This window comes from Varroa jacobsoni, unplaced genomic scaffold (genome assembly GCF_002532875.2).
Source record: "Varroa jacobsoni isolate VJ856 unplaced genomic scaffold, vjacob_1.0 scaffold_731, whole genome shotgun sequence".
Classification (NCBI taxonomy): Eukaryota; Metazoa; Arthropoda; class Arachnida; order Mesostigmata; family Varroidae; genus Varroa; species Varroa jacobsoni.
This window is the reverse complement of record NW_019213633.1, coordinates 4,762-29,431: the sequence shown is the minus strand read 5'-3', so window position 1 is coordinate 29,431 and position 24,670 is coordinate 4,762. Positions and strand designations below refer to the sequence as shown.

Sequence of the window (24,670 nt, the reverse complement as noted above, 5' to 3'; positions counted from 1 at the left end):
GCATACTACACAATCCGTGCGAATAAAGACACACACACACACACACACACGCACATATATATATATATATTCTCACCTATTGGGACTCCACGTAACAAAGATGTGTGAGAAAAAAATGTATGAGAAACTGTACAGCTTTTGTTTTGCGTCTAGTCGCGACGAGCTATAAATATGGATGTGGAAAAGGAAATGCTAGGCGTCAACATAAAACGCAAAACGTTTATAAAAACAGGAAGGCCTTGAAGAAGCCAGTGAGCAAATAGATAAAATATGTTGTAGTAACATCAGAATTGAGCGCAAACTATTTCATTTGTGTGTGCATTTTTACTGACAGTACTGTTCAAGTAGAGCTGCAACAGTAAAAATCTACCAAGTCTTATTAGAATGTACTTGATTGTACACGTAATAGTTATTAGATCGTATTTAAGGCACCTAAACGTGCCTATTCATTGCATAAAAGCAACTAGCGGCCTCGAGAAAATTGTTTAGAGTGTCTAACTGCGACATACTTAGTAAACGCGCAATGCTGGAAAGCCAAAAATACTTAGCTGCACAATATGTAGTACATTTGTAAAGGTCAGGTATAAGAATGGCGGTAAGTTCATATAAATCATACTTCTCAACAGCGTAAAAGGGCTCTGCGACGGATTCAAAAAGGATACGCATTTTCAATGTAGCCAAACGTGGTTGTGTCAAACCTGTGAATCCACTGCAGATCGGATTAGACCTACTGGAAAGCGCTGATTTTGCTCTTACACTACGTAAACGTAAAACAGACTGTGTATCGTATAGCATTCGGGACTCGTTCCCACACTCAACGAGTATCCTCAGGACAGCGCCAAACTTTTACGACTCCAGTTTTGCCTATTCAGGCGTTTAACTCATCGGGCTACCTGTCACATGATGATCGATACAAACAACATTTTTCAATATATTTGTATATGTACAAAATTAAACTCGGCTGTCGCAGAATAACCTGTCAGCCGCAGAATCACTCCTGCGTTATACCCTAATATAAACGAGTACACATGTATAACAGTGGTCTTCGGTAAGATTTGCTCTCTCGACCTTGGGTATATATGGCTAATGTGTGCAGCATTAGCGCTCGATCGAATGAAAGAGGAGAGAGATTGTCAAGGGATAGATGTATTTCACACGATTTAGACACAGTCTGAGTTTCAAGTGAGACAAAAAAACATACTGGATAATCATATTTATTTCATTTAAAGCGTCATATAATTTTGAGCAAATTATCGATTAATGTTATGAGAAATATTCTGAAACGACATCACATATTGCTCGTGTAAGTGCTATGTGGTCCGGAAGAAAAACAAAGTCGACCCAGATGAAACCAAAGGAGCTATCGGACATCTTTTTACGAGAAGATCAAATAGTACAAGGGCTGATGAGTGTATCAATCAGCACGGCAATCAGTATGTCACAGGCGCTGCAAGTCACTCAGTCGAAGGTACCGTCTATTTTATAAGAAGATAATATTGTAATATAGTTGTACAGTGAGTACGGTTTTATGAAAAAGAGAATACGCCAATGAAATAAATTTTATAAATGACAAAACAGTATTTGTTTTTCTACTCTCATCTACGAATAAGTATCTGAGGAGCATGTGAGCGGTGCCTTCCAAAACAGCTATATTCATGGAAACACACCGTGATCCATCTAACGCATAGAATTTTATTAACAATATGTACTATTGCTTTTTATAATGCGTACTAAAAGGTTATATTAGAACTGATCAAGACGATCCGAATTGTCGGAAAACACTTTTGTGTGCCACGAACTGGAACACTCCCAAATACACGTAGTTACCTACTATAACACTGTCCGTATTATAGTAGCATTTAAACGCCTTCTAGCTAGGCTTAACGCTATTTATTTTCCACAGTAAATTAGCGGTTTTTCATTAATTTCAATGCTACGCTTATTCGACTGCGTTCAGTCTTCATTGGCCCAAGCTGGCAGTGCTTGCATTCAAATTACAGGATTCCGCTCAAATTATAATCGAACCATCTCTTAATTAGCGTTATCTCTACAGAGTGCCACATCTTAACATCTGCTCGTACCCCCTTTCTGGCTACCCCTCCGACAGTTACTTATATATAAATCTTCATCATGCTTTGACTTGATCCTACCCTAATTCGTGTAAAGGCCAAGTGTCGTCTTATAGTCAGTTTTATTTTTTCCACAATTCCATTTGCCTCAAAGCCTACATTAATGTATGTGATTCTTAGTATTTGTCTTTCTTGAGCAATCTGCAGGATGGGGTAGATGTCTGGTATGACAATTGCCTTCCAAAAGTAAAACCGTCCTGTCTAATCTTGGCTGAACTACCGACCTTTGTTCTTATTCTCCCTTCAAAGGTCTGCATTGCTGTACACTCTCTTGCCTGAAAGTTTCACGCTGTAAATTTTCTTTTGATAAATTTGTTCCGGTGTATGTCTAGCTTCTTTTTTACATCGTGCTGTTGGTTAGTTTAAGCTTTTTTTTTAATGTCCTTACGTATAACTAGCACTCTATTTACGCATATAAGTGCAGGGATTGTGATATTCTGATGATATTAAGATGGTTATATGCCCAGCTGGTATTACAGCGTATGATCCTTGTTAGTGACTTCATCTTATGTTCAAACCTTTCCTTATGATATGTAAGATAGTTCTCATTACTTGATATAATTAAGCGCTGGCTTCATGCATAGGTATATGTCTGATTCTTTGGTGCCGGCTCCATACTCCGAGGAGTCTTCTCGGTATCGCACCCTAGGTGTTAAAAAAGCCAGCGCTTTTTTCTGACAGTATTTCCTTATTTTTCTTTACAGCATTTGGGACAGCTTAATATAACAATAGGTCAAGTAAAATGGCTTGTGTTGCCTAAAGCTTTTGTAACACCCGTAGCGCCCCGGTACAACGCAAAAGACGATTTGATAGAGGGCGAAGAAGGCTCGATAGATCGTGGGCAGTACTTGTTTTTAGACACATTCGAAGCGTTGGCCAGTTGTTCAGACCCAAAATTAGATATACGTTACAAAAAAAGAGAATATATTGACACCAAAGACTCCGCTCCCCCAATTATATCACTGTAGAAAAACATTTGGTCGAAACATTAAAATTTTTACTAATATAGAATTATAAACATTTAAAGGAATTTATTTATAAGATACCCTTTTACAATCAGGCGCTATCACCTGCTCAACATTTAAGTATCTAATTTTTTTCGTAAACAATCGATTGCTTTTGTAAACAGGAGCCCAATACAACTATTACTGCGAAATTTGATTTATGAATCGAGCTGAACCTCAAATAGATGGCCTAGACCGCCATAAGGGTCTCACGAGAAACCTCTTGCTTAGGAAATAGGTATTTGCCCATATATGTGAACAATTTATAACATTTTGGAGGGAATACATAGAATGGACAGTCGTTTCCGTGTTGACTCGTGTCGTATTCAGCTACCGCATAAACTTTTAGAATAGCCTAAAAATGATGCCTAGAACTGTACTCTTTCGCTTTTTTAACGCAGTCCTTAATGATAGTGCATCAATGATAAACTCGGCACGCCTTTGCGGAGGCGAGTAAGGACGGTGAGGGTGATTATTTTCCGTAATGGTTCGTAGTTAATAAGCGCTGTTCGGTCAAATGTACCCGTTGGTTCGGCCTAACCCAACACCTAATTTTACCACAAGTAGAATCAGCTAGTTCAAATCTGCCGTGTGCGAAAGATGACTATATATTTGTATAAACATATATGGTAATATAGTTTTACGTGACGTCTCTATTTTTGCCTATGTATACAATTAAACAGATTATGGTCTCGGAATGGAACGAAATTCGCTCGTAGAGGATTATCGACACATTATTACTGTGCTTATATCGTAATTCCACGTACGGTCAGTTCTCTGAGTGGATGCTGTGCGGCTCTTTAGTGCGTTCCGTATGCTAAATATTCTTTCGCCTCAGATCGACGTAACAAGACAGACAGACGAACACTATGCTACCAGCTATAATCCGTCATGAAACCTATCCTTTTGCAATACGGAAGCGCGCCTTTTATTTCCGTCCGTATCGTAGCCACCACGGTCACGGAATGAAGCTCAGCCTGAATAAGCTGACCAGATAACCACGATATGACGACAACGTAGAACAGAAGCAAGTTAAGCAAAGGATATAACAATTTTTACTTGAAGCGTCAAAAGATTAGCCGCAGAACATTATTTAGTGCTTTTGTTGCTTGAAGACGGGCAAGGCACAGAAGCTTTGCGTTGAAAATTGCCATTGCTTGATAAAAAAATATCCTTAACGCAGTGAGTAGAATCATATGATTTTTAGATGTGGTGATGTTAACAAAGTAATTATACTGGGCACGGTCATTCAGAGGATGACCAAGCCAACGTTTCATCAGACACAATGTCAACTATTTACCGCTAGATTCAACAATAAACCCTATCAGTAACTGTGCTCTCTCATCGTCAAGCTTATATTATATAAACCATTTGACGCTTACTACTGTGGTTTACACGTTTGGCATCAATCAGCACCACTCGCCAATCAGTGCTATTACCTTAGCCATAGACTGCAATAGGGGCGTGCTTTCTTGGTCTAGTCGCATAGGGCAATGGATGGTCGATCGTGTCTATCACTTGTTTCCGTAGAGAGGGTCCTGAGGGCAACAATATACAGGGGATACCTAAAACAATCGCAGTAGATCGTTTCCTCGTTGCAATGATACGAGTATACCAAAATACATGTCTGTCTATCTGTTACGACACCCTCGATCCTCATGGGCGCGTGTGTTTGTGTGATATGGGTCACTATGCGCGCGGTGGGTAAATGAATGCGAAGAGGTTCCGGCTGAGTACGGTTAGGATTTTCCTAGTGGACGGCTTCCGCAATAGTTTCTGTTTGACAAAGCCAAACGGCAAGAAAAAGAGGTACCTAACAGGGGAATTAGGCGCAGCGTTACGAAAACATGTCATTGATCTTTGTATAGTTAGTCAAAAATGAAGAAAGAAAGGCAGGCCAACAGAAAGGAACAAGTAAATATCCTGATTCTGAAATAGGAATTTCGCTATATCAAAATAAACAAGTTGACTACAGAAAATAGAAAGAATAAGAAAGAAGGAGGGAAATCTATTGGAGTAAATTATTGCTGAGTATCTAAAAGAAAAACAGTACGGTTTCTAATTTTTTGAGGGCAGTGTTAAATGCTTTATTAATAGAAATCACAGGAAATAACAAGCACCCTTACTGAGGATATCAATTTCCTGCCGACAATACCCTAAAGCAGTACTTAAATCAGATTCTATTATTGTGAAGTCTGAAAGCAACACTTAGCGATAAACATAAATTTCCCAATATATCTAATTGCAAGTACTGCTTTTAGGTCTGTAGAGTTCATAGCTATTAGATTCTCTAACTGAGGCTTCATTCAATTTTTGAGAAAAAAAATTACAACAGTTGCTTGTTTGTTTGTTTGTTTGCTGAACTCGAGCGTATACTAATCATCGCAGAAATGCCCATGAACGGCTGAGCGAAAAACGAAAGGCAACCCAAGTGTAGACTAGTGAAGGTTTTCACTTTGGCCCGTTTCAAAAGTCCACATCGAATTCTGCTGCGAGTGTTTCCTCTGACATTGGTTCCGCTATAGATCGTACCTAAAATACTTTTAGCCGCAAGTTCACAGTTAAATTGAATCGTTCGCCAAGTAAATAAAGCATCTATTAGTTGCAACCTTTTTATAGTTCTGCTGTTTATTCTCAAGGATTTTCGTCAACCTTTGTTGTTAATTCGAGACCGTTTTTTGCGGACATATGACATTTATTACTTTCTGATCGTAAACTAACATCGTATTATATCCCTTTTGCCATATAGGTGGGCCGAGATCGAGCTGTGAAACATTTTTTAGTTTTTACACTTTTTTAAAAAAAATAAAAATCTACGTAATAAAAATATGTTCAGAACTTCAAACGGTCCAAATGTTTTAGTTTCGGTCCTGTTCAGGGTTTCCATAGCTGGGCATAACCTCTGCATCTCTGTCAAGGACCGCACAAGCGAAGTCAATTCCCACTGTCTACCGCTGTAATATCGCAGCTTCATTGAGATGACCACTTGCGAAAAGGCCTCCGGAGACGGATTCGAGAACTTCGAAACTGGTTTACGACAACAGATAACGACTTTCCGCTCTAAAGTTTCCAAAAGACTCACGGTAAGATGAACGGCTGCGTATCAACGCTGCGTTCACTGACTCTTCTCAAAATCAAGTGGAGTCAATAAATAATGTATTCCACAAAGAAAAAGTATTACACGAGAACTAACAGGAACAGAAGATCGCTCTGCAATAAGAATAGTTTGAAGATATCATAGTTTATGCTACGTAGGTCGTTTCCCACAACTGTATAAAGTGAATGTTAGCGAATGAGCCTGAATCGTAGCCAAGGTGGCAGTAATCCCTGGTAGACTGCCACGAACTAGTAAAATCATAAAAAAAAAAAAAAAAAAACTTAATTCATAATATAAAAATGTGTATTTAAACTCGAATATCTTAAAAGGGGACGCCTATAACTGGTATATTTAGCGCTAAGGGATTTTTAGCATGCGAAAGAATCGTTTTGAGATACTGCCAGTGGGACTGACTTTAGAACATTTTGCTAGTTTCGCACAGAGGTGTTCAGCCGAAATTTTGTGATTACATGAAATTCTTCAGTCGTCAATGTCCATATGTAGGTGACTGTGTTTTGACTACATACATGTAGCCGTAACTACTAACTTGGAAGGACGTCCTCTAACAGGTTGGCAAAGTACCTTGTGTTATCCAATCGCTATAGGGGTCCAACGAAAATGTCTAAACGAGAACATACGCGTTGCGATCCTGTTTCAATACGGCAACGAATTTTATGGAGGGAACGTGACTCGCTTTACGTCGTTTATAACCAGTGTACTACGCGCTTAAAGATTATAGTGCGTAGCATACAAGCTTTAAACACAATTGTATTTGAGGGAACCTTATTTCAGAACGGATCAAATTGTATTGCAAATCTTCACAAAGGGTGTGCGATAAAATTATCATTAACTGTACAATGAATGTAAAATAGATTCACCTACTTCAACATGTAACGTTCAAACGCATTACAACCAGTGCTGAAGGTCATAACAATGCTGCTCTTTCATATTACCGATTTCCTCTATTTTGAAATTCTTGTGACTCATAGGTTGTGGTTCTATTGTTATCTGCGCCAGTCGTTCAAGGTGGGTTGCTAACAATTCCTGTTGGATGGCTGTATTGGGGTACGATCCACTGAATGAGTGGGTTGAACGTCACTCGGATGTCATCTCTCTCATAGATGGCCGTTCATCGGCAATTCAGCTATGACTCGACAGCCTATTATGACTACCAAATGGATAGCTCTCATTCAGTGTGGTCGCCAGGTCAAACCATAGCATTGCTATCCTGATAGCAAACACTGCGCCTATTCGAACAGTTGAAATGGATTTTCATGTCGCCATAGTAACATCCGAATCGATATCTACTGCGAAGGTCAAATCGACAATGATGGGATTTACTCGGGTCTTCTGCTCGTGCTGATTCTGCGACAGGGAACGAGAACGTTGACGATGTCACTATGGCCATGTGATCATGCAATACCGATGGACCTGTCTATCGGATTTTCGACAACGTGGTCGTAATTATTTCATAGTGTAGTAGTGCTTTAGCGGTTCACTACTACCGCTAAGTAAAAACAACCTTATGCACGTAACAATGCATGGATACGAACAACGACGACGTTAAGCGTCCATAAACTTGCAAGGTAATTGAATGCAATTAGCGGCTTATTGATTTTGTATTATATCGTATTTTGCAATTTTTAGTTAAAACTTGTCAACTTTTTAGTTAAGTGGCCGACTATACAAAAAAGAAGTAAGTATAAATTTGTAAAAAAAAAAAAAAAAAAAAAAACACTGTGTTCGGTCTCGTTGTCCGTATTCAACATTACACGATGGCGTTTAGTTATACGCACCATTACGAAACTAAAATTCTTATAGTAGCCTAAATGAGAGCTTGTGACCTACTGTACTCTACGCAGAAATTTCAAGAACCTAAAGTAATTTAGGAGCATTGAGTCTGAGCTAAGCGGATATGTGCGCTACCTGTACTGTAACTGTGAGAAACATAGCTCAAATTTGTATATGCGTGTAGACGTTGTCAAAGCCGCGAGCGGTTAACAGCATAGTCCCGTTTGCCGAGCACGATTCGCATTGAAGCGAGGCGACCAGAGCGTTAGGGGCCATTGTCTTACTTTCAACCAATGCTGAGCGGTAGAACTTCGACGGTCCGTGCAGTCTATACCGCATATTGAAAAAATAACGAACCTCTCGGTGACTCTAACGTAACTACAGTGATCACGAGTTACAATACACAGACGTAGGAAATCTTCTTCTTTTCCCTTTTACAATCCATGGCGCGAGCTTCATCGGGATGTTCTCCGTTCCCCTACTGCATTGATTTGTTGCCAAATAGACGTCTTCCGAAGCGTGTCGTCTTCCGTGACACACAACAAATGGAACCGAAATTGGGGCGAAAAATGAAGAAAGAACTTAGAAATGGAGCTTAGACGACGTGTGCTTTGGTTGAAATTTGACTTGATCTCCTTGCCGCAGTTCTGTCGCTTACCATCGCCCATGCTCCTTCGTCCGAACAAACGTTCCGCTTTCTTGTAATGCTCAGATGGAGAGTATGGCTAGCTCATGCCAAAGGTAAAGCAGCATTCGGCAACAAGTTGGTAGGCAAAAAAAGACGTCTGCTATATTCCCCTTCATATACACTCATAGTGGTGCCTCGATTTCCCTTTAGTTTAGCTTCTCTTATTATTTTTCTCCATATCTGCCTATGCTTTTCTCACTCACTCACTTGAATCTAGAACAGCCATGCAAAAATATGTGCGCTGCTCCGATCTATTGCTTTCGAACCCCAGTCGCAGGCAGAGGTAACCCCGTACCGCAGTCTTGAGGAGGCGGACTAGCAATGTGTACGACCGCCTTGGCAGAGACAGCAGCAAATGGAAGAAGGCAAGGATTAGGCTAGTATGCGACCGCAGCAGCCGTTATAGCATCAATGGCGGTAGCACTACTGAAAGTGAGACGGAGATTCTCTTCGGCGCTAGGCGTGTTTGTGACCTTTTGTGAGGGTCGTCGGTTAGCTTATGAGGCGCTGCGTCATTTTCATCATGCGGCTACTTACAACGGCAGTTCATCGGTTCGGTTCATACCGATGCCAGTATCAGCTCGATATAGTATGCTATCGAGTATAGCAATTCAGCGCCAGAAAACATCGGCTTACGAAACGCTGGACGTTGGACATTTTCGGAGAGGAAGAGAACGATTCTACAGAGCACCAACCGTACCGGTAGCAGTGGCGGCAGCGAAAATTGGTTCAATTTCAGTCACGCAATTCGGTTACGTTTGTTACTATTTTTCGTCCATATCCCCTCATCACCAGCTCTAACCGTAGGCTTCAACGCCGACTGAGCTATGCCCATCTCTGTCGTCTTTGCTCAGCCGTAAGCACTGACCGGATCTCTATATCATCGCTCTGAAGAGACCTTCTCTAAGACTGAGACCTCATATGCTCTTTCTGAGTGACATGAAGACATTTGGACTCTATGGATACTCCTATATACCTTGGCGACAGTGTATGTTTGGACGGACGCGTGTGTACGCCACTTTACGTCAGTCACTCTCTGCGATCCCTGATAGGAAAGTGGGTGGACTTGTGCCGAGCCAATGAGTCCTCTATGTCACCTTTGACGGATCTTCTTCACTCCAGCCGACACCAGTAACCAATAGCCGTCTACCGTTAATGGATCCACCTCTATAGATCTGTTTACCGTATAGATCCGTTACAGATAGATGTGCGTATGTTGTTCCTTAACTGAGAATTCAGTAGAGAAAAGAGATAGGAAACTAACTTTTCTTGATTTAGAATTTTTATTGCCTGTCGACTACACCGTAAATGTCATTTCGTCAGGCGCACATGGATCATCTACGTTATGTTTCACAGTAGTGTTTTCGTCGACCTAACATTTAAAGACGAGTGTGGTAGCAATATAATAAAGCACATGTCTGTGCATTTCTGCAAAGTGTAGTCATCGTGATTGGCACACAACATTTAATTGAATTCGAAATTTCAGACAGTGACGGTGAAAAACATCAATGTTTTATTAAATTAACATATGGACGATTCTCTATGCATCTTTCACAAGCACGAATATTTTGTTCCTAAAATAGGGTCAGAACAGATAAAATAGTGAGAAAAGCAAAAGATCTACTATTTAGTGACTGCGTTGATGAGACTCGTTGAACGGCAAGAATCGTAATGACTTTCTGTGTTATATCGTTTCTTTATCTCATCACACTATGTGTTGTAATGAAACTACCAGCAAAAGTCTACAGTAGCATTTTACCAGACTATTTCCTTTTAGCGACCTCAAATTCTGACCAAGCACGGGAAATAGAAACAATGTCATAAGTCGAACTACTGTATGGCATGTCAAACTCAAGCTTAAAATAAACGAACGCTATTTGCCTGGGTAGACAACCCAGGCCAGTCAAGCCCCAGAGTTTTTCTGATTTCCAGTTCACCAATTTAAAATTGTCATTTTAAGCTATCTAAATGTACGACATATTTTTCTGCTGATCGGCAAGCCCACCTAAACGACGGAACGAACCCACAAGCACGTACACATCAACTGTATTGACGCCTTCGAGCTTGGCAGCTTTTTGTCTGAAAGGAAAGTTGAACTTTCCCACAACTTGAGGTAGAACGCAAGACTTATTTTTCCACTTCTGCGTGTGTCCTCGGCCCTTGCACGACAACGGAGCAGAATTCGCGCCAGCAGCGAATTCTGCTCCGTTGTCCGTCATAGAGGTCGGCGCCTCCGTTACCACTCACGAAGCAATTGAAATATACGGCAGCCCCCATGAAAAAAGAAGAAGAAGAAGAAGAAGAAAGGCATGAAATAGGGTCATGACCCGCAGATGGTCCTGTATCGGGAGGGAAACGAATCGGATGCTTAACCAGCACCTTTGGTGCTGCTCGAACGAGGCGTAATTGGATTTTTATTGTTGTCAGAGGCTGAACTCCTTGCAGGCGAGGCGTGGTCCGTCTCGTTGAAGGATGAGTACATCCACCACCAGTTTGCCTGGCCTTTTCGAACGGGACCCCTTTACTCTACCAGTCGACGTGCAAGCTTTTTTCTCAATCTCGAGAAAATCCGGGTGACTTGGTTACCAAGTAGGGAAAAAACCCGTGGTAGTTAGTGGAAAGATGACGAGGTGCGGGAATAACGCTGTGGGGTAGAAGAAATCGGCTGACGGTCTGGTGGCCGGGTGGGGTGGAGCTTGGTAGTTACTTAGATGAGCTAGACACGAGATTGGCAGACGAAGTGGTTTTTCCTGGTTGTAGAATGGAAGGAATCCACTGTGAAGGGGGGGGGGGGGGAATTTCAGTGATACCCTCTGCGCAACCAAGAAAATCGTAGCGACAAAGCTAATAATATAAGACTACACTGGTGCCGGTAAGTGAGCAAGCGGACGGCATAAAAAAGTCAGGGACTTAACGAAGGCGAAAGATAGTGGGTGGTGGTAAAACCATGCGATGAAAATTTGTTACCGATAATATTGAAACTCCATTTTTGAGTTTTTTCTCTGACAGTAAAAGACACAGCAATAGTGGAAGTGGCGTAATTGTACAAAAGTGTCGCAATGTGTATTAATTTATTTTATTGATATGCAGGTCAATTATCTATGACGCATTCAAAAGGGCGACCTCCCTGTTCAATCGACTTAAATTAACACGCGTTTGTTGCAGACGGCAATGTTTAGACTCATAAAGTTTCCACGATTAGGATTCAATCAGCCTTACATTTGTTTTGGTAGGGAAAAAGGCATATATATATTGTAATCTTACAAGGGGTAATAGATGCCAAGGGCTGTGTTTATTTCGACAGAGACTGTGACCTCGTATGTGAAGTAAGATTTTCGTAGTAATCGAGCAAAGTAATTGCAATTTTTTTCACACTCGATGACTATTAAGTTGGATGGAAGCAGCCGTCGCTTCGAGATCACTGGATGTACGTCCATATGTAAATGCAGCTCGAAACAACAAGCTAGAAATTCGTTTTCAAATATGCGATTTATTATGGTTTTATCATGTCAGTCCCTCTCTTCTGTATTCAGGCAAACATAACTATCGTAATTTGTTCGCCTATCAGAGCTGGCAAAACTGCGAGCGTTGCCTATTTGTTTTTCCTGAGTAGAACATTTTCCACTCATACGAATGTGTATTTTCCTTTCAAGTGATTTTTTCATGTTTCAAGGTAACTGTGGTTACTACCCGGCTTTTGGCTTTTTTTTTTTTTTACTACCGGACCTTATGGAGTGCAGCTTTCAAGAATGCTATAGTGGGCTTAAATAAATACGTCACCCATCAGTTATTAACTATTTTTCTAATTAATGTATTAAGCGCGCAGTTACTTTTTGACCCAGTTTCCTATGTACGAATGACATAAACACATCTATTCAGATGTGCAGCTATATTAAAATTTAATATAACATAGCAAGCAGAGTAAAACGATAGAATGCAATGCTTTGTCATTTCGACATATTATATATAAAACTTTAGCTATATTTTGTTATCTATATCTATTGTTATAGCTAGATCTGTTAAAAGTTGTACCTCTGAGACTACATTATATATTTCTCTTGGTTTGGCAAAAAGATGTCGTTCTTCAGGTGCGATAATTTATATAACCTTTCTTTATAGTGAGATCAAAGAAAATATTCAAACAGTATCACGTTTAAAATAGTTAAAATAAAGCCAAGTTTAATCACGATAGTTTCCATGAATCAGTCTTCAACTTTGGAAAAAACAATCGTCTGCAATTAATTTCCTAATACCTTTTTTGCACGTGTTGAAAGATCACTGCCTTGTGAGGAGAGTATCCTCAGTTCCGTTCGACAAGTCTGTCCAGTTGGCTGTAGTTCCCCAGTTTTCGATAGATGGGTCTTGATGCCGCTGCTGTTGATGGTCTTGGGGCTGTAAGCGATTTCGTTACAAACGGATTAATAAAACGTAACTATTTTACATAGGTCTTTTACTTGTTCGCGACTTTGTGCTAATTTGCACAGATCTCTTTCGATTCATTACCGCTCTTTCGTCCTTACCAGACGAAGAACTCCGGGGTGACGTAACTATTAGACAAAATAAGTTGTTTTCAGGCAGGCTACGCGAGTTGGCATCAATAAAAGTTTCAAGTCGCTGAATTTAGCTTTGTAAACACAAAAATATCTGTAAAAATAGGTGTCTAGTATTCCGTATTGCAGACACGATGGTACATAGTTCCAAAACAAGTTTTAATGAAACATTTTTGGGAAGGGGGTGTTTTGAGTGAGCATCCATCGCATGTACGTATCTACTTTCACCATCTGCGCGCATGGATCAAAGCAATTAGCGGACATGAAGAGCTTAATTAAGAATGTTCTAGGCATTGTCAGACTTCTCGACTACGAAGTTTTAAGGGAATTCCAGATAGTATGTTAATGTTTTAAACGCGAACCGAATAAATTACTATAAACAAAAAACGTATATGCCCTAACAGTCATTTGAGCGTATACTCTAGCTAGGTAGTGTTTTATCAAAATCATTTTATATATGAATCCTTGACAAGGCTTCCCTGGAATAAGGCTTCTGTGTCAAGAAAAACAATACGAAGGATATCCCTCTAAGTGAAAACGGCCTTGACGTTTCTAGACACGACGAAGGTACGGGAGCCGCGCTTGCTGATTCTGTACCTGATTTCGTTGCTGGTTTTGCTCACTCTGCTGCTGACATCTTTGGCTGGAGTATTTTTTGCTTTGCATTACTGCAGTCACGCTGGTCCGAACGAAGTTTTCGAAGTTCTCCACCAAAATGCTAGTTGATGCATCCATCAAGTTCTGCGAACACATGTACGACGCGAATTACGTCTATTTCGAAGAAGTTGCGTTTCTATAATGTTTCAGTGTTCTCGCCAAGGCATAAATGTACCGAAATCACTTGCAAAATCGACAGTAGCCTTTAAAAACGTGTCCGAATATTTTCGAGAGTATATATAGTTAATTAATTGTACGCTATATAGAAAAGTATATTGAGATGAAGTTTTTTTTCATTATTTGCGTACCTGCACCCTTCGAGCACCAATCCAATTAAACAATGTCGTTGCCCCAGAAAATTCAACGACTTGTGGTGGAATTATGCTTGCCACTCGGAAACCTATTAACTCCAGGCTCGTCAGGTTGGCCAACTGCAGGTTCAGAGTTGTATAAATATCAAATTTTTAAAAATGTTGCCTTATATTTAAATATTTATGAATACAAGCACATACATATACATATGTATACTTTAAAGTTTAGTTTTGTACTATGAGAAGGGGCTGTTATCAGATGTAGCTGTTATATGTGGCAAGCAAGTTCCATTTATTAGCACACATTAGTGCCGTAATTATCGGTCCATATCGAGGGTTTTAACATAAACTTTATAACAAAGATGCTGCACTTCGTTCAAGACAAGACTCGAAACAATTTAACTTTGACCTGTACAATGTGGCTGTGTCAAAAAAGAGACTGCGTTAAAAGCAAAGCGTTGTAGTATATACGTGAAATAGGGAATTAAAATTTTTCTTCTTCACTCATTCGAATTAAGTCATTAAGAATCATATTCAAAAAAAGATAATTCAACTTTTAACCATTGCAAAGCTTTTAGGTTCAATTTTTTTTACTATAAACAACAGTTATAGCTAACCCACTGTAGTGTGTAATTCAAGTTTGAGTTGTGGAAAGTGGAGGCGGATGTGTCCGTTAAGCGTCGTGAACCAGCGGTGATATCGGTAACCAGCCCGAACATAAACATCGCTAAGGTTAAGGGCGCCCCGTAAGTGCATAAGGCCATCGGAGTCAACAAGAAGGTCCCAAGGGCCTTCGCGGTGCAGGTTTAATAAATTAATTACTGATACCTGTAACCAGAAGTCGACGGAGTTGTTTGAATCACAAATATGATACTGATTGCCTATTCTACACTAGTAACATTATAGATTCTGGGTGATCTATCAAACAAGGTCCCCAAGGTCAACCATTAAGTCCAATGGCAAATGCGAACTTCTATAATGTGTATTCTAGAAAAATCGTCTCTCACAAAAATACCTTCGTAAATTACTATGCATGCGATACAGTATGGTTTATTGTGACGAAGGAGTAAAGAAGCGGGAATGATACCAAGGGAGCGGCTGAGAGAAACCTCCCCTCGCTGAGTATCTAAGCCTACTCACATTGACAAGCTCGATGCTGTCTTGTACATAAAAGCTGTAAGGGTATGATGTGACGTTGAGAGTTTCAACAAGATAGGGAGTGATTTTCAAGTGGGACACGACTGCCTCTACAAACGCGTCCCCAGATTGTGCCTGCACCGAAAATGGGCCGCAACCAAACAGGCAACCGAGTGCTGTGCAAAGCCACAACGACACCTGATAGAAGATGATCAGAGACACAAATACTCTACCTCTGGAATTATCTTAAGACAAATATATAAGTCCAGTGACTCTAGTGTTAATAGGTTTGTACCTAAAAATTAGCGTATTTGTTTTAAAAGACGTACTATAACAACTTTAATTTTAAGAACAATATCACATATGCACACACACATATGCAAAGAGCGATAGACAAAAGAAGATGCCCTTGTACTTACATTGACTAGTGAAAATCGCGTTCTAGCGGGGGAGGGCATTTCTTCCTATTGAAATAGATTGACTTCCAGAAAAGCAAGTGCAGCACTCGTTTGACGTTCCGCAGTCAGTATATCGCTAGCTTCGGCAGATCTAATGTTTATATAGTGTATTGTGTGGCGCGAATTTCAAGATAACAGAAACGAGAACAGGATGCTGTGCAAGGACCGCATCATGAAGCCGTTAACGGTTCTACGAACAGAATTAACCTGAGGTGAAGGTCACACGCAGCTGATCAGCCAAGCGAGACAAACACATCGACAGTATTCCTCTTGTCAAATAGTAGGCATAAAGCGGAAGGCCCGTTTACACGATGGCATCGAACAGAGGTGGCTAACTAAGGTGAAATCCGTATCCTAGATTCATTTGTTAAAAGTTGCCTAGATAGATCAATATCAGGTAAACAGATTAATCGCCTATCGGTTTGGATGAGAATTGGAAGATGTACGTATTCATGCGACAGAGCTTTAAAAAACCTATCTCCGAAAGGTGCCTAAAGGCATTTAAGGCTTTGGGGCTCGCCAATATATAATACCGTAATAACATCTATATATTCTAAAAAATGCAAAACTAACTTAATGTGTAAATCTACTTTCTTCTTCTGCGTGGCCTATCGGTTTTTGCAAATAGGGTCGCATAAATCGAAAATACGAACTTCCCCAAATGTAGCTGTTTCTATCGAACGCTTCCCATTATAAACAATTACGAATAACCGACAGGACCGTCGATAAACAACCTTGTACCTATAAGCCTACATCGATCTGCAACAACTTCTTCGTCGCATTTTGACATGTGCCATAATCGTGTAGTTAGGGAGCCCGCTATAAGAACTCGATCCCCGATTGAGGTATGATTCGTTTAGCGGCCATAACCTCGGTCGGCACCGTTCGACAATACTGAATTAAATTTTCATACGCAATGTCATACGATTGAGGAGCGGCTTTTGATCGTATCGATATTGCTATACATAGTTAACCGTTCCATCTATACTCTTCTCCGTTTGACAGCTGTTGGTTGCGGCACGAAGTGTTTATGCAGAGAAATATCGATTTAACATTCAACTTCGGTTTTGTGCCTAGTTGCTTCGTTTACTCCACCAGATAATGTACCGACCGATATATCAAACCGATACGCTTCGCGTTACTAAACGAAAGCGTCGTCGCGTAATTGTCGATGCGAGTAAGCTTCGTAAGTTGTACTTCTTCTCAAAATATATTTTGAAAGGGTAATAGATGGTATCAAAGTAACACATCTGTTATGTTTCTAGGATAATCTATATGGTTTGTTGATTGGACCTCATCAAATGACGATCCATGGAAAGTTACACAATTAAATATCGCAGTTGACCTTGTTGCTTACAGAAGGTTTGGATTTTTATGTGATTCTTGGAACAGCAGGCGGTATAAGAATTAGAATGTTTGCATCAGGTAATTTAAATAGCATTTGGTAACGCAGCTTCACAAAACGGAACTGCATATTTGGGGTTTTATATCAGTACAGATAGCAAGCTATAGGAACACTTGGATGAAGCAGATATTTTGCTATTATGAGTATGCTTTAGGGTTGAGAATCAAAGCGTCGCGCTGCCATTCTGCTTGTTCTAAGCAACAACTGCTTCACTTTACTGCTAAGATTTAATATTGAGCGATTTTTAAATGTTCCAATAAGAGGAGTTTTCGAAATCCTTTAGCATGACTCTTTTCCTTTGTCCTACATAGACACCCATTTTTATAGCACGCCGGTTTATGCTGGTCTTTTGTTCGGCTAACAGCTATTGGTAGTCTCTACTCTGAAAAGGAAAAAAGTTGTGTCTGAATGGCAGACTCTAAAAAGGCATAATTGAGCCTAGGTTGGTATTTAGAGGATAAATTGACGATCTATCCTTCATATGAGATGTTTCCTTGCAAAAAAAACGTAAGTTCAATGTAACTGAAGGTGAAGCAAGACTTGTTTCCTCAGCAGTACTTTTAAACGTGGACTCATAGATCTTAGTTCAAATAATGCGAATGGCTATATCGATACTCCTTTAATTTACCTTACAAAATCGATATTAAGTTATGCGTATTATGTTAGAGTAGCTGTTGTATTGCATCATGTGGTTCACCTTGAGATAATAGACATAAATACAATTCTTAGATAGATCCAGCGAAAAGTGTTAAACAAGATGCAGTATTTGTCGTGGTATATTCCTATGGCATGGCTTCTGGCAGCGGCTTAGGTCGGTAGAGTTTTATCCAGTGCTTAACAGCTAACCCAATACGGCACACAGTTTCCCAATAGGGACGTGAACCTCTCTTTTCTTAACTTTCTGTTGTTCGATTTAGCGGCTTCCAAACGAAGACACGTAGCCTAGGGCTTGCACCAGCCTCGCGACCTTGGAAAGAGCTCTTAAATCTCGGTGTCCCTTTTAGCGAAACTAAAGGCCTGTTGAGGTAACGCACGATCAGCCTCCGGAACTACCGCTTTCCTATTTTTTAAGCAGACCGTCGGATCATGAGTGGAATAAGAAGGAATGCTTCATGAACCCTGGCTTAGACCTGATCGTTTCAGAACAGAGAGGCCTAACCGCGGTAAGCCCTTTCTATTTCCGCACATGTGACGTTGAACTCTAAAAAAAGAGCACGCACTTGTCATCTCAAACAATAGTGAAACATACGAGTAGCACATGTAATTAGTTCAATTAAGACCGGCTGTACTTTGTTTCTCGTTAAGCTCTGCTACTGAATACCAAACGTTTCTACAATATGTAGTCAGCAACAACAGCCTTCATTTAAAAATATCGTGACAATAAATTTAACAAATTCTAACACAATATAATGCTGTATTATACGATTTAGAAAAAATCTCTTTTCATCAAAATCAACCAGACCGCCACACGTTCAACGTTATTATACCGATGGCCTGTTAGCTTGCCTTCCGGGCTGGTCCTTCACCGTCTGCAGATCGTAGGATGATTAAAGCTCCTTGCAAGCAGTACTATTCTTGTCGTCTTAAATCTCTGTAAGGTTTCATCAAATATTATCGCTGAATATTTCGATTATTTATTTGGAACGTCTGAACCATACTAATAGTATTAGCTTACGCACTATTCATACAATTTTTGGTCTCTTTTCAACGTAATGTTGTTGTCCCAGGATCCCTGTCGCGTCGTGTCGCATGGTCGTGCAGCGACGAGATAGCTACGAAACACTACTAAACGCAACCTATGAAACAACGAAGGTTAGTTGTGTGTCATGATAAGCACTGTTTTCATCTTACCCCTGGTCTCTGGCTTTTTCCTCTCTTTACGCTTTCATTTTCTGTATATCTTTCTCTGTATAACTGGCTCAACTGCTTACAGATTCTTACATCGGCTACAGTAGTACCGATAAGAGCGTGTGCCCGCAGTCGTCCTATACCTTCTGCTTTGCTCAGCATAAAGCCAGTTTAGCTTCACTGACTGTAGTCGCCGAGACAGAAGTAGATAGAACATACAGTGAGTCTAGCGTAGCGAGAGAGAAAAATATAAGCGAAAGCTATACGGAACTGGTTATACGCTTTCTGTACAACCTGCCTGCGAGCAACGCTTTGAACTGCGTAGCACAGAACCAGCCTCAGACCTGTATAACCTCACAACAGCGGTCTCATTGGCCCACAAAAAAGGACCGACTCGCTCCCGCTTGAAACTGGCTGACCAGCGTTAAGCACCTATGCTCACTGCTGCACAACTGCCGCAACCTTGTCATTACTCCTTTGTAGACAGGCCCCTCGCAAAAGTCGCAACTAGTTGACCCGTTAAGTCGGTCGCCATGCCTTATCCAAGCCCTGTATAAACTTAAAACAAAAACGACAATAAGAGCAATGATCTGCCCGCTGTTGATGCCGCCACAGCTATTATGATGCGGTGTTGGACTTCTAATATGCCACTTCAGCAAACTCAAACAAGGGCGTTTGTATGTTATACGAGACGGTGATTGCAAAATATTTAGTCCGCCATTTTGTCGCGAACCTACGACAGGCTTGAAAACGAGCAGTATATGCTTCGTAAACGTCTACTAGAGCCCTTTTTTAACTTTCTTAAACTGTTAGTGGGTGGGAAGGAGCAGAGATCGATGACACTGTAATAAATCTAAAGTAATAAGTGAATATAGTAAGCAGATTTGTTATCTTACTGGCGCGTGTATTAAGAGGCGACACGTTACGAGGTCATAATTCCAACCCACGGATGCACTAATCTGGATGCTCCCAACCAGATTTGCAATCGAGTTCCCGACGCTGCCGCCTACTCCATCCCACGCGCATGAAAATGGCGGTCAATGAGTGCCATTTTCATTGGACCGTGGCGGCGGTGCTTGGCGTAATAATGCATAACCGAATACCGGGTGTGGAATTGGCAAATGGGTGTCACGATATGTGATAGTGCGGAAAAATCAATTGAGCCCTAAAAAACTTCTCTTACGTTTTTCTGTTCGTTTAGAAATATAGAGGAAAGTAGTTCCTCGTTACAGTTCGACCCACGATGACTAACTAAAGCCTAGCCTAAAGGAAACGAAGTAAGTTCTTCATCGTGTATCTATCTACAGAAGTGGAAACATCCGGGCAATCTAACAGGGACCTGTATCCTTACGCGCCTATTGTACTAATAAATGAAATACAACAGTAAGTGTTTTTATAAAGAGTTATATTTAGTAAGCAAACATAACGTCTTTGAAAAGGTTCGCGTAGTTAGTGGTGAAAGTTCTAATTGTCTCTTCGTAGAAGCCAACCACGCATCGGGGGGGTAATTATAGTAGGAACTTAGTTGATAACGCTTGAGTATTTAGGCATCTTTTTGGGAACACAGGGCGCACTTTAGCGAAGACCTTGAAGATTAGTCTACATGCATGCGGATGATAGTATACTGTAGAAATAAAGGAATAACGAAACGGGCTCTAGCAGCTGTAATTAGGAACGAGCAGCCATGAGAAAACAATGGGGGTGGAAGGGCTTGATGCAAGAAAGCTATACAAACTAAACACAGCGAAGCCGCTTGAAAGACTTTGCGTCTTGCCGAGAGTTGTGCCGAACGGCTCACTGCTTACGTCGACAAAGGATATTAAAAGTCAGCAATTGAGGCCTGTACTGAAATGCGCCTCCCAAGGGACGGCGATCTAACAGGAGTGTCTAACGGATAAAAACCCTAATTATTCTCGTGATAATATCCGAATAGTTAGCTCGAGCGTCGGAACTAATATATTTTTTTCTTTCACGTACAGAGCTAGTTATTTGGATTGAGTAGAGGTTATTCAGAGAAAGATCAAGGAAAAAAAGTAGCATTCCGTTAGAGATTTTCAAATTTTACAGGATTTGTCGAGTTAAATTAATAGTCGTTTAATAAATATTTTCACTCTAAGAGCCTTCAATATACGCTATAAAGAGAAAATATATATTATAGGAAGACAAATGTCAAATAGAGTAATATAGTAGGTTACGATGCTGTACTTTTTGGTACGATGAGTTAAGTCTGTCCGTCTATGTTGTTTCCTATTGTACTTTGTGCTCGTAAAATGAAGCTGATCGGTATACAGTTGTTAATGTCAATAAGACCTATTCCCTTCAGGTTGCAGGTTGCTAGATGAACGATGTTCCTGCGGCGACTACTATCATCTGTTTTCTATTTCTAATTTTCTTAGTGATGGCCATGCGCTATACTAGTCAACATCGCGTGTGCTTAAACTGCCCTTCGAGGAACTTAAATACAGAAATCGCGGAACATCAAAACCACTGTGCAATTAAACATTCGATTAAGAACCTATTTGGCAGGCGATTTTTTGTCATTTTTCATTATACATGTGCAGAGTACGGCACCAAAGTTATAGAAAACATTAGCGACCCATTTGTCGTAACGGGCATACGTTCATCTATATGAAGTAAGTGTTCTGATGCAATGCATGGGACAAAAAAACATCAGTGCGAAGGCTTGTTTTTAGCAACTAGAACAACTAAGCCAAATGATGACTTTAAGCATTTTGAGCAGAAGTTAACTATTATACAGTATCTTCGCGTCTAACGAAGCCCAATCAAAAACTTCCTTCATTGCCCGAAATTGGCAGTCTAGCTTATTACTAGATATCACATGGCTTTTGAACAAGTTCCATGTGGCAAACCGGGGAAATATTCGATATGTTTTAGGTTTAAAAGGCTCAAAAATTAATCAAAAAAAGTTATTTTTACTACACCAGGATCTCTAAAATAAAAACTAAGAGGAAATTATCAATTTTCAATGCTCCAATGATTAGTTTTTTGAAATTTTTGCGCCTTACAGTTTTCGAATCTTATGAACTGTTTTGAGGCCTCACATTTTTAAAACTTTCAGCTTAAAATTCTATTCCGCTAAAATTTATTTATTACGAATTAAAATTTATTTACGTTAACGAGTTTCTGTTTACCAATATTGCTTGACGAACGATTCTTATTGAAGATTTATTTCGAATAAACGTGATCGCCAGCAACGCCACTTGTGTTTAAATTATTTTCTTTGTGTAAATACACTTTAGTAGTAAACGGAAAAATTCAGTTTCAGTGCCATATTTTTCTAAATAGCTGTATACCTTTTTTTCATTTATGAAGCAATTGTCTGAAAGCCATTTACGTCATCCCAGTGATGTCTAAACACGAACGCTAAACGTAGTTAGTCGAAAGAACTGTTCTGCCTTATTTTGTTTTCCTCGCCAACAGCAGACCGATTTGCTCGATCTATACAGATACGTCAACTTACATCTTTTTCCCGTTTGGCAAGAAACATACGGAGAAAGCTGTGCGTGAGGACCGCTTCACATAAATGTTCCTGTGTGATGATACGAGAAAAACGTTTGAACAATAAAATAGTTTCTATCATGTTGCTAGATTGTTTCATTTTCCAAAAAGTATGAATTAGCTAGACAATGCGAATATGATTTTAGACCAAAAATCAAATACGCGGCATAGTTCTTAATTGCCGGAATAGTTTACCAAACATTTGAAATTATATAGGCCCATAAAGCAGAGAGCAAGCACACATGCACTGATTTCGTTTGATTAAGGCCGCGCTTCACAATATCTATATAAATGATTTTCCAATGTTATCTCGCCCTGTCTATAGATAATTCTACGGTTAAATAGCAATAAATACAACTTTCCTCTGTTTTACTGCAGTTCGTTTTTAAATATCTTCTCTAACGATAAATACCACTCCTTTCTAATTTTTGCCCCACGCTGCTAGACAACGTGTTTTGCATTTGAAAGAAATCCACAACTGCCTGATAAGTCGTTTACCAGTTCATTTACGGCCCTGGGTCGATCAGGCATGTAAAAGGGAATTTACGTACCTAGCTGAGAACGCGTACCATTCAGGACGCTCTGAATCTGCGCGCACCTCTAATTTTTTTTGCCCTTTACCGCACTGCCTAGTCACGCCAACACTGTCTATCATCATTCCCCTTTCTGAAGTTCTGACAGATTCTAAAGTGAAGCAGTCAAACGGATTTTCTGTACCTCCCATCACGTCTAAGTTCTAGTGTGGAATACGTCTGTGGCTGATTTCGTTCATATATACAATTAAATGCATCGCTTTGTCATCCGACAAAACTAGCAGTACCGTTGTATTGGAGAGGACTAAAAACATATGCCAAATTTTTACGATGAACTCTTTTTTCGCAAATATAACCGAACAGTTAAGGCTGTTTAAGCATTGAATCTACCTGTTTGTGGCTACGGACATAGAGTCAGCTTTTAGGAAGATCACCTCTTCAATTCGATACTTTTATGTCGGGTAGCCTAGTTACAAACTAGGCGGGTGGCTGCCAAATGATGTAAGACCTAAGATGCTTTCTGACAGTTCTGTTACAAATAATTTTCAGTACATTTGTGCCGTTTCGATATAGATAATACATGGTAGACAAGGTGATGCGGACGAGGAGGTTGCTGATTGATGCTGGAGTGAGACAAATATGATTTCTCCGTTTTTAAGCTCCGTCTAAATAATAATAGATATGCGAATAAAATTTTCTGCATGCATCGAGGAAAGTTTTAGTCAATGTAATTACAATGTGCCTTGGTCTATCCGCTTACAAGTCGTGTACACAAATGACTCCAAAAAAAAGTAAACAAAAAAAACGTTCGACAATCGACATTGGTATACGTAAACCGATTGGAGTCTTTTTCCCAACATAGCACATAAAAAGTTCAGCGGACTTAAATACAGTGCTAATAGCATGCTAAAAATGCCAAGATTTGAGTGTAAAAAAAAAGGTGAAAAGGTCCGGACAACTCGACAATGTACAAAAAGTCAACAAAAAAAAAAACGACCCATTGTAACTTATATCAATAGCTTTATATATAGTCATCAACCATAGCTCGTAATATGTGCATAAAAATTTCGATACTATCAGACATAGACTGTCGATTTTATAAATCTATACTGTCAATGGAGGGTTCGTTAGGCGTGAAGATATCGGAGAATTGCTGATCTTCACTCTTACTCAGAAGACGAAGCCTTCGCATCCAGTATTGCCGTTAGGCATCCCATCGAACACTGAGCAATGTAGTGTGTCTATGCCCTGATTTCAACATAGACCACACCGTGTCCCTAAGATTAGCCAACTACGTGTCCACTAAGCTATCACGGGGACCTATATGAAATAAATAAACTTTCGCTTAGCATTGGGAGAAGTTGATGCTGCATGCTTGTTCAATTTTGTTGTAGCTCGTTTACTCTAACTTCGCTATAATAACCATGAATCTGTCTTCAATTACGGTGTTTTTATATCTCCTTTGCATAACTGACAGTTTGAAGCTTTTAAGACGCTTTTGTAACGATTCACTAAAAGAGAAAAACTAATAATATTGCATCGG

General features: G+C 40.0%; 1 protein-coding gene across 2 annotated transcripts; it reads right to left on the bottom strand.

Moving 5' to 3' along the window:
* Positions 1 to 12,858: 12,858 nt before the first annotated feature.
* On the bottom strand, positions 12,859 to 15,879 carry LOC111263075 (uncharacterized). Of its 2 annotated transcripts, XM_022837847.2 has the most exons (6): positions 15,784 to 15,879; positions 15,368 to 15,562; positions 14,849 to 15,055; positions 14,225 to 14,347; positions 13,857 to 14,000; positions 12,859 to 13,101 (listed from the first exon to the last, which is right to left on the bottom strand). In XM_022837847.2, the coding sequence occupies exons 1-6, from the start codon at positions 15,820 to 15,822 to the stop codon at positions 12,985 to 12,987; spliced, it is 825 nt and encodes a 274-aa protein (XP_022693582.1). In that variant the 5' UTR covers positions 15,823 to 15,879; the 3' UTR covers positions 12,859 to 12,984. The 2 variants fall into 2 exon arrangements, with proteins under 2 accessions (XP_022693582.1, XP_022693583.1); XM_022837848.2 differs by lacking the exon at positions 15,368 to 15,562.
* Positions 15,880 to 24,670: the final 8,791 nt, after the last annotated feature.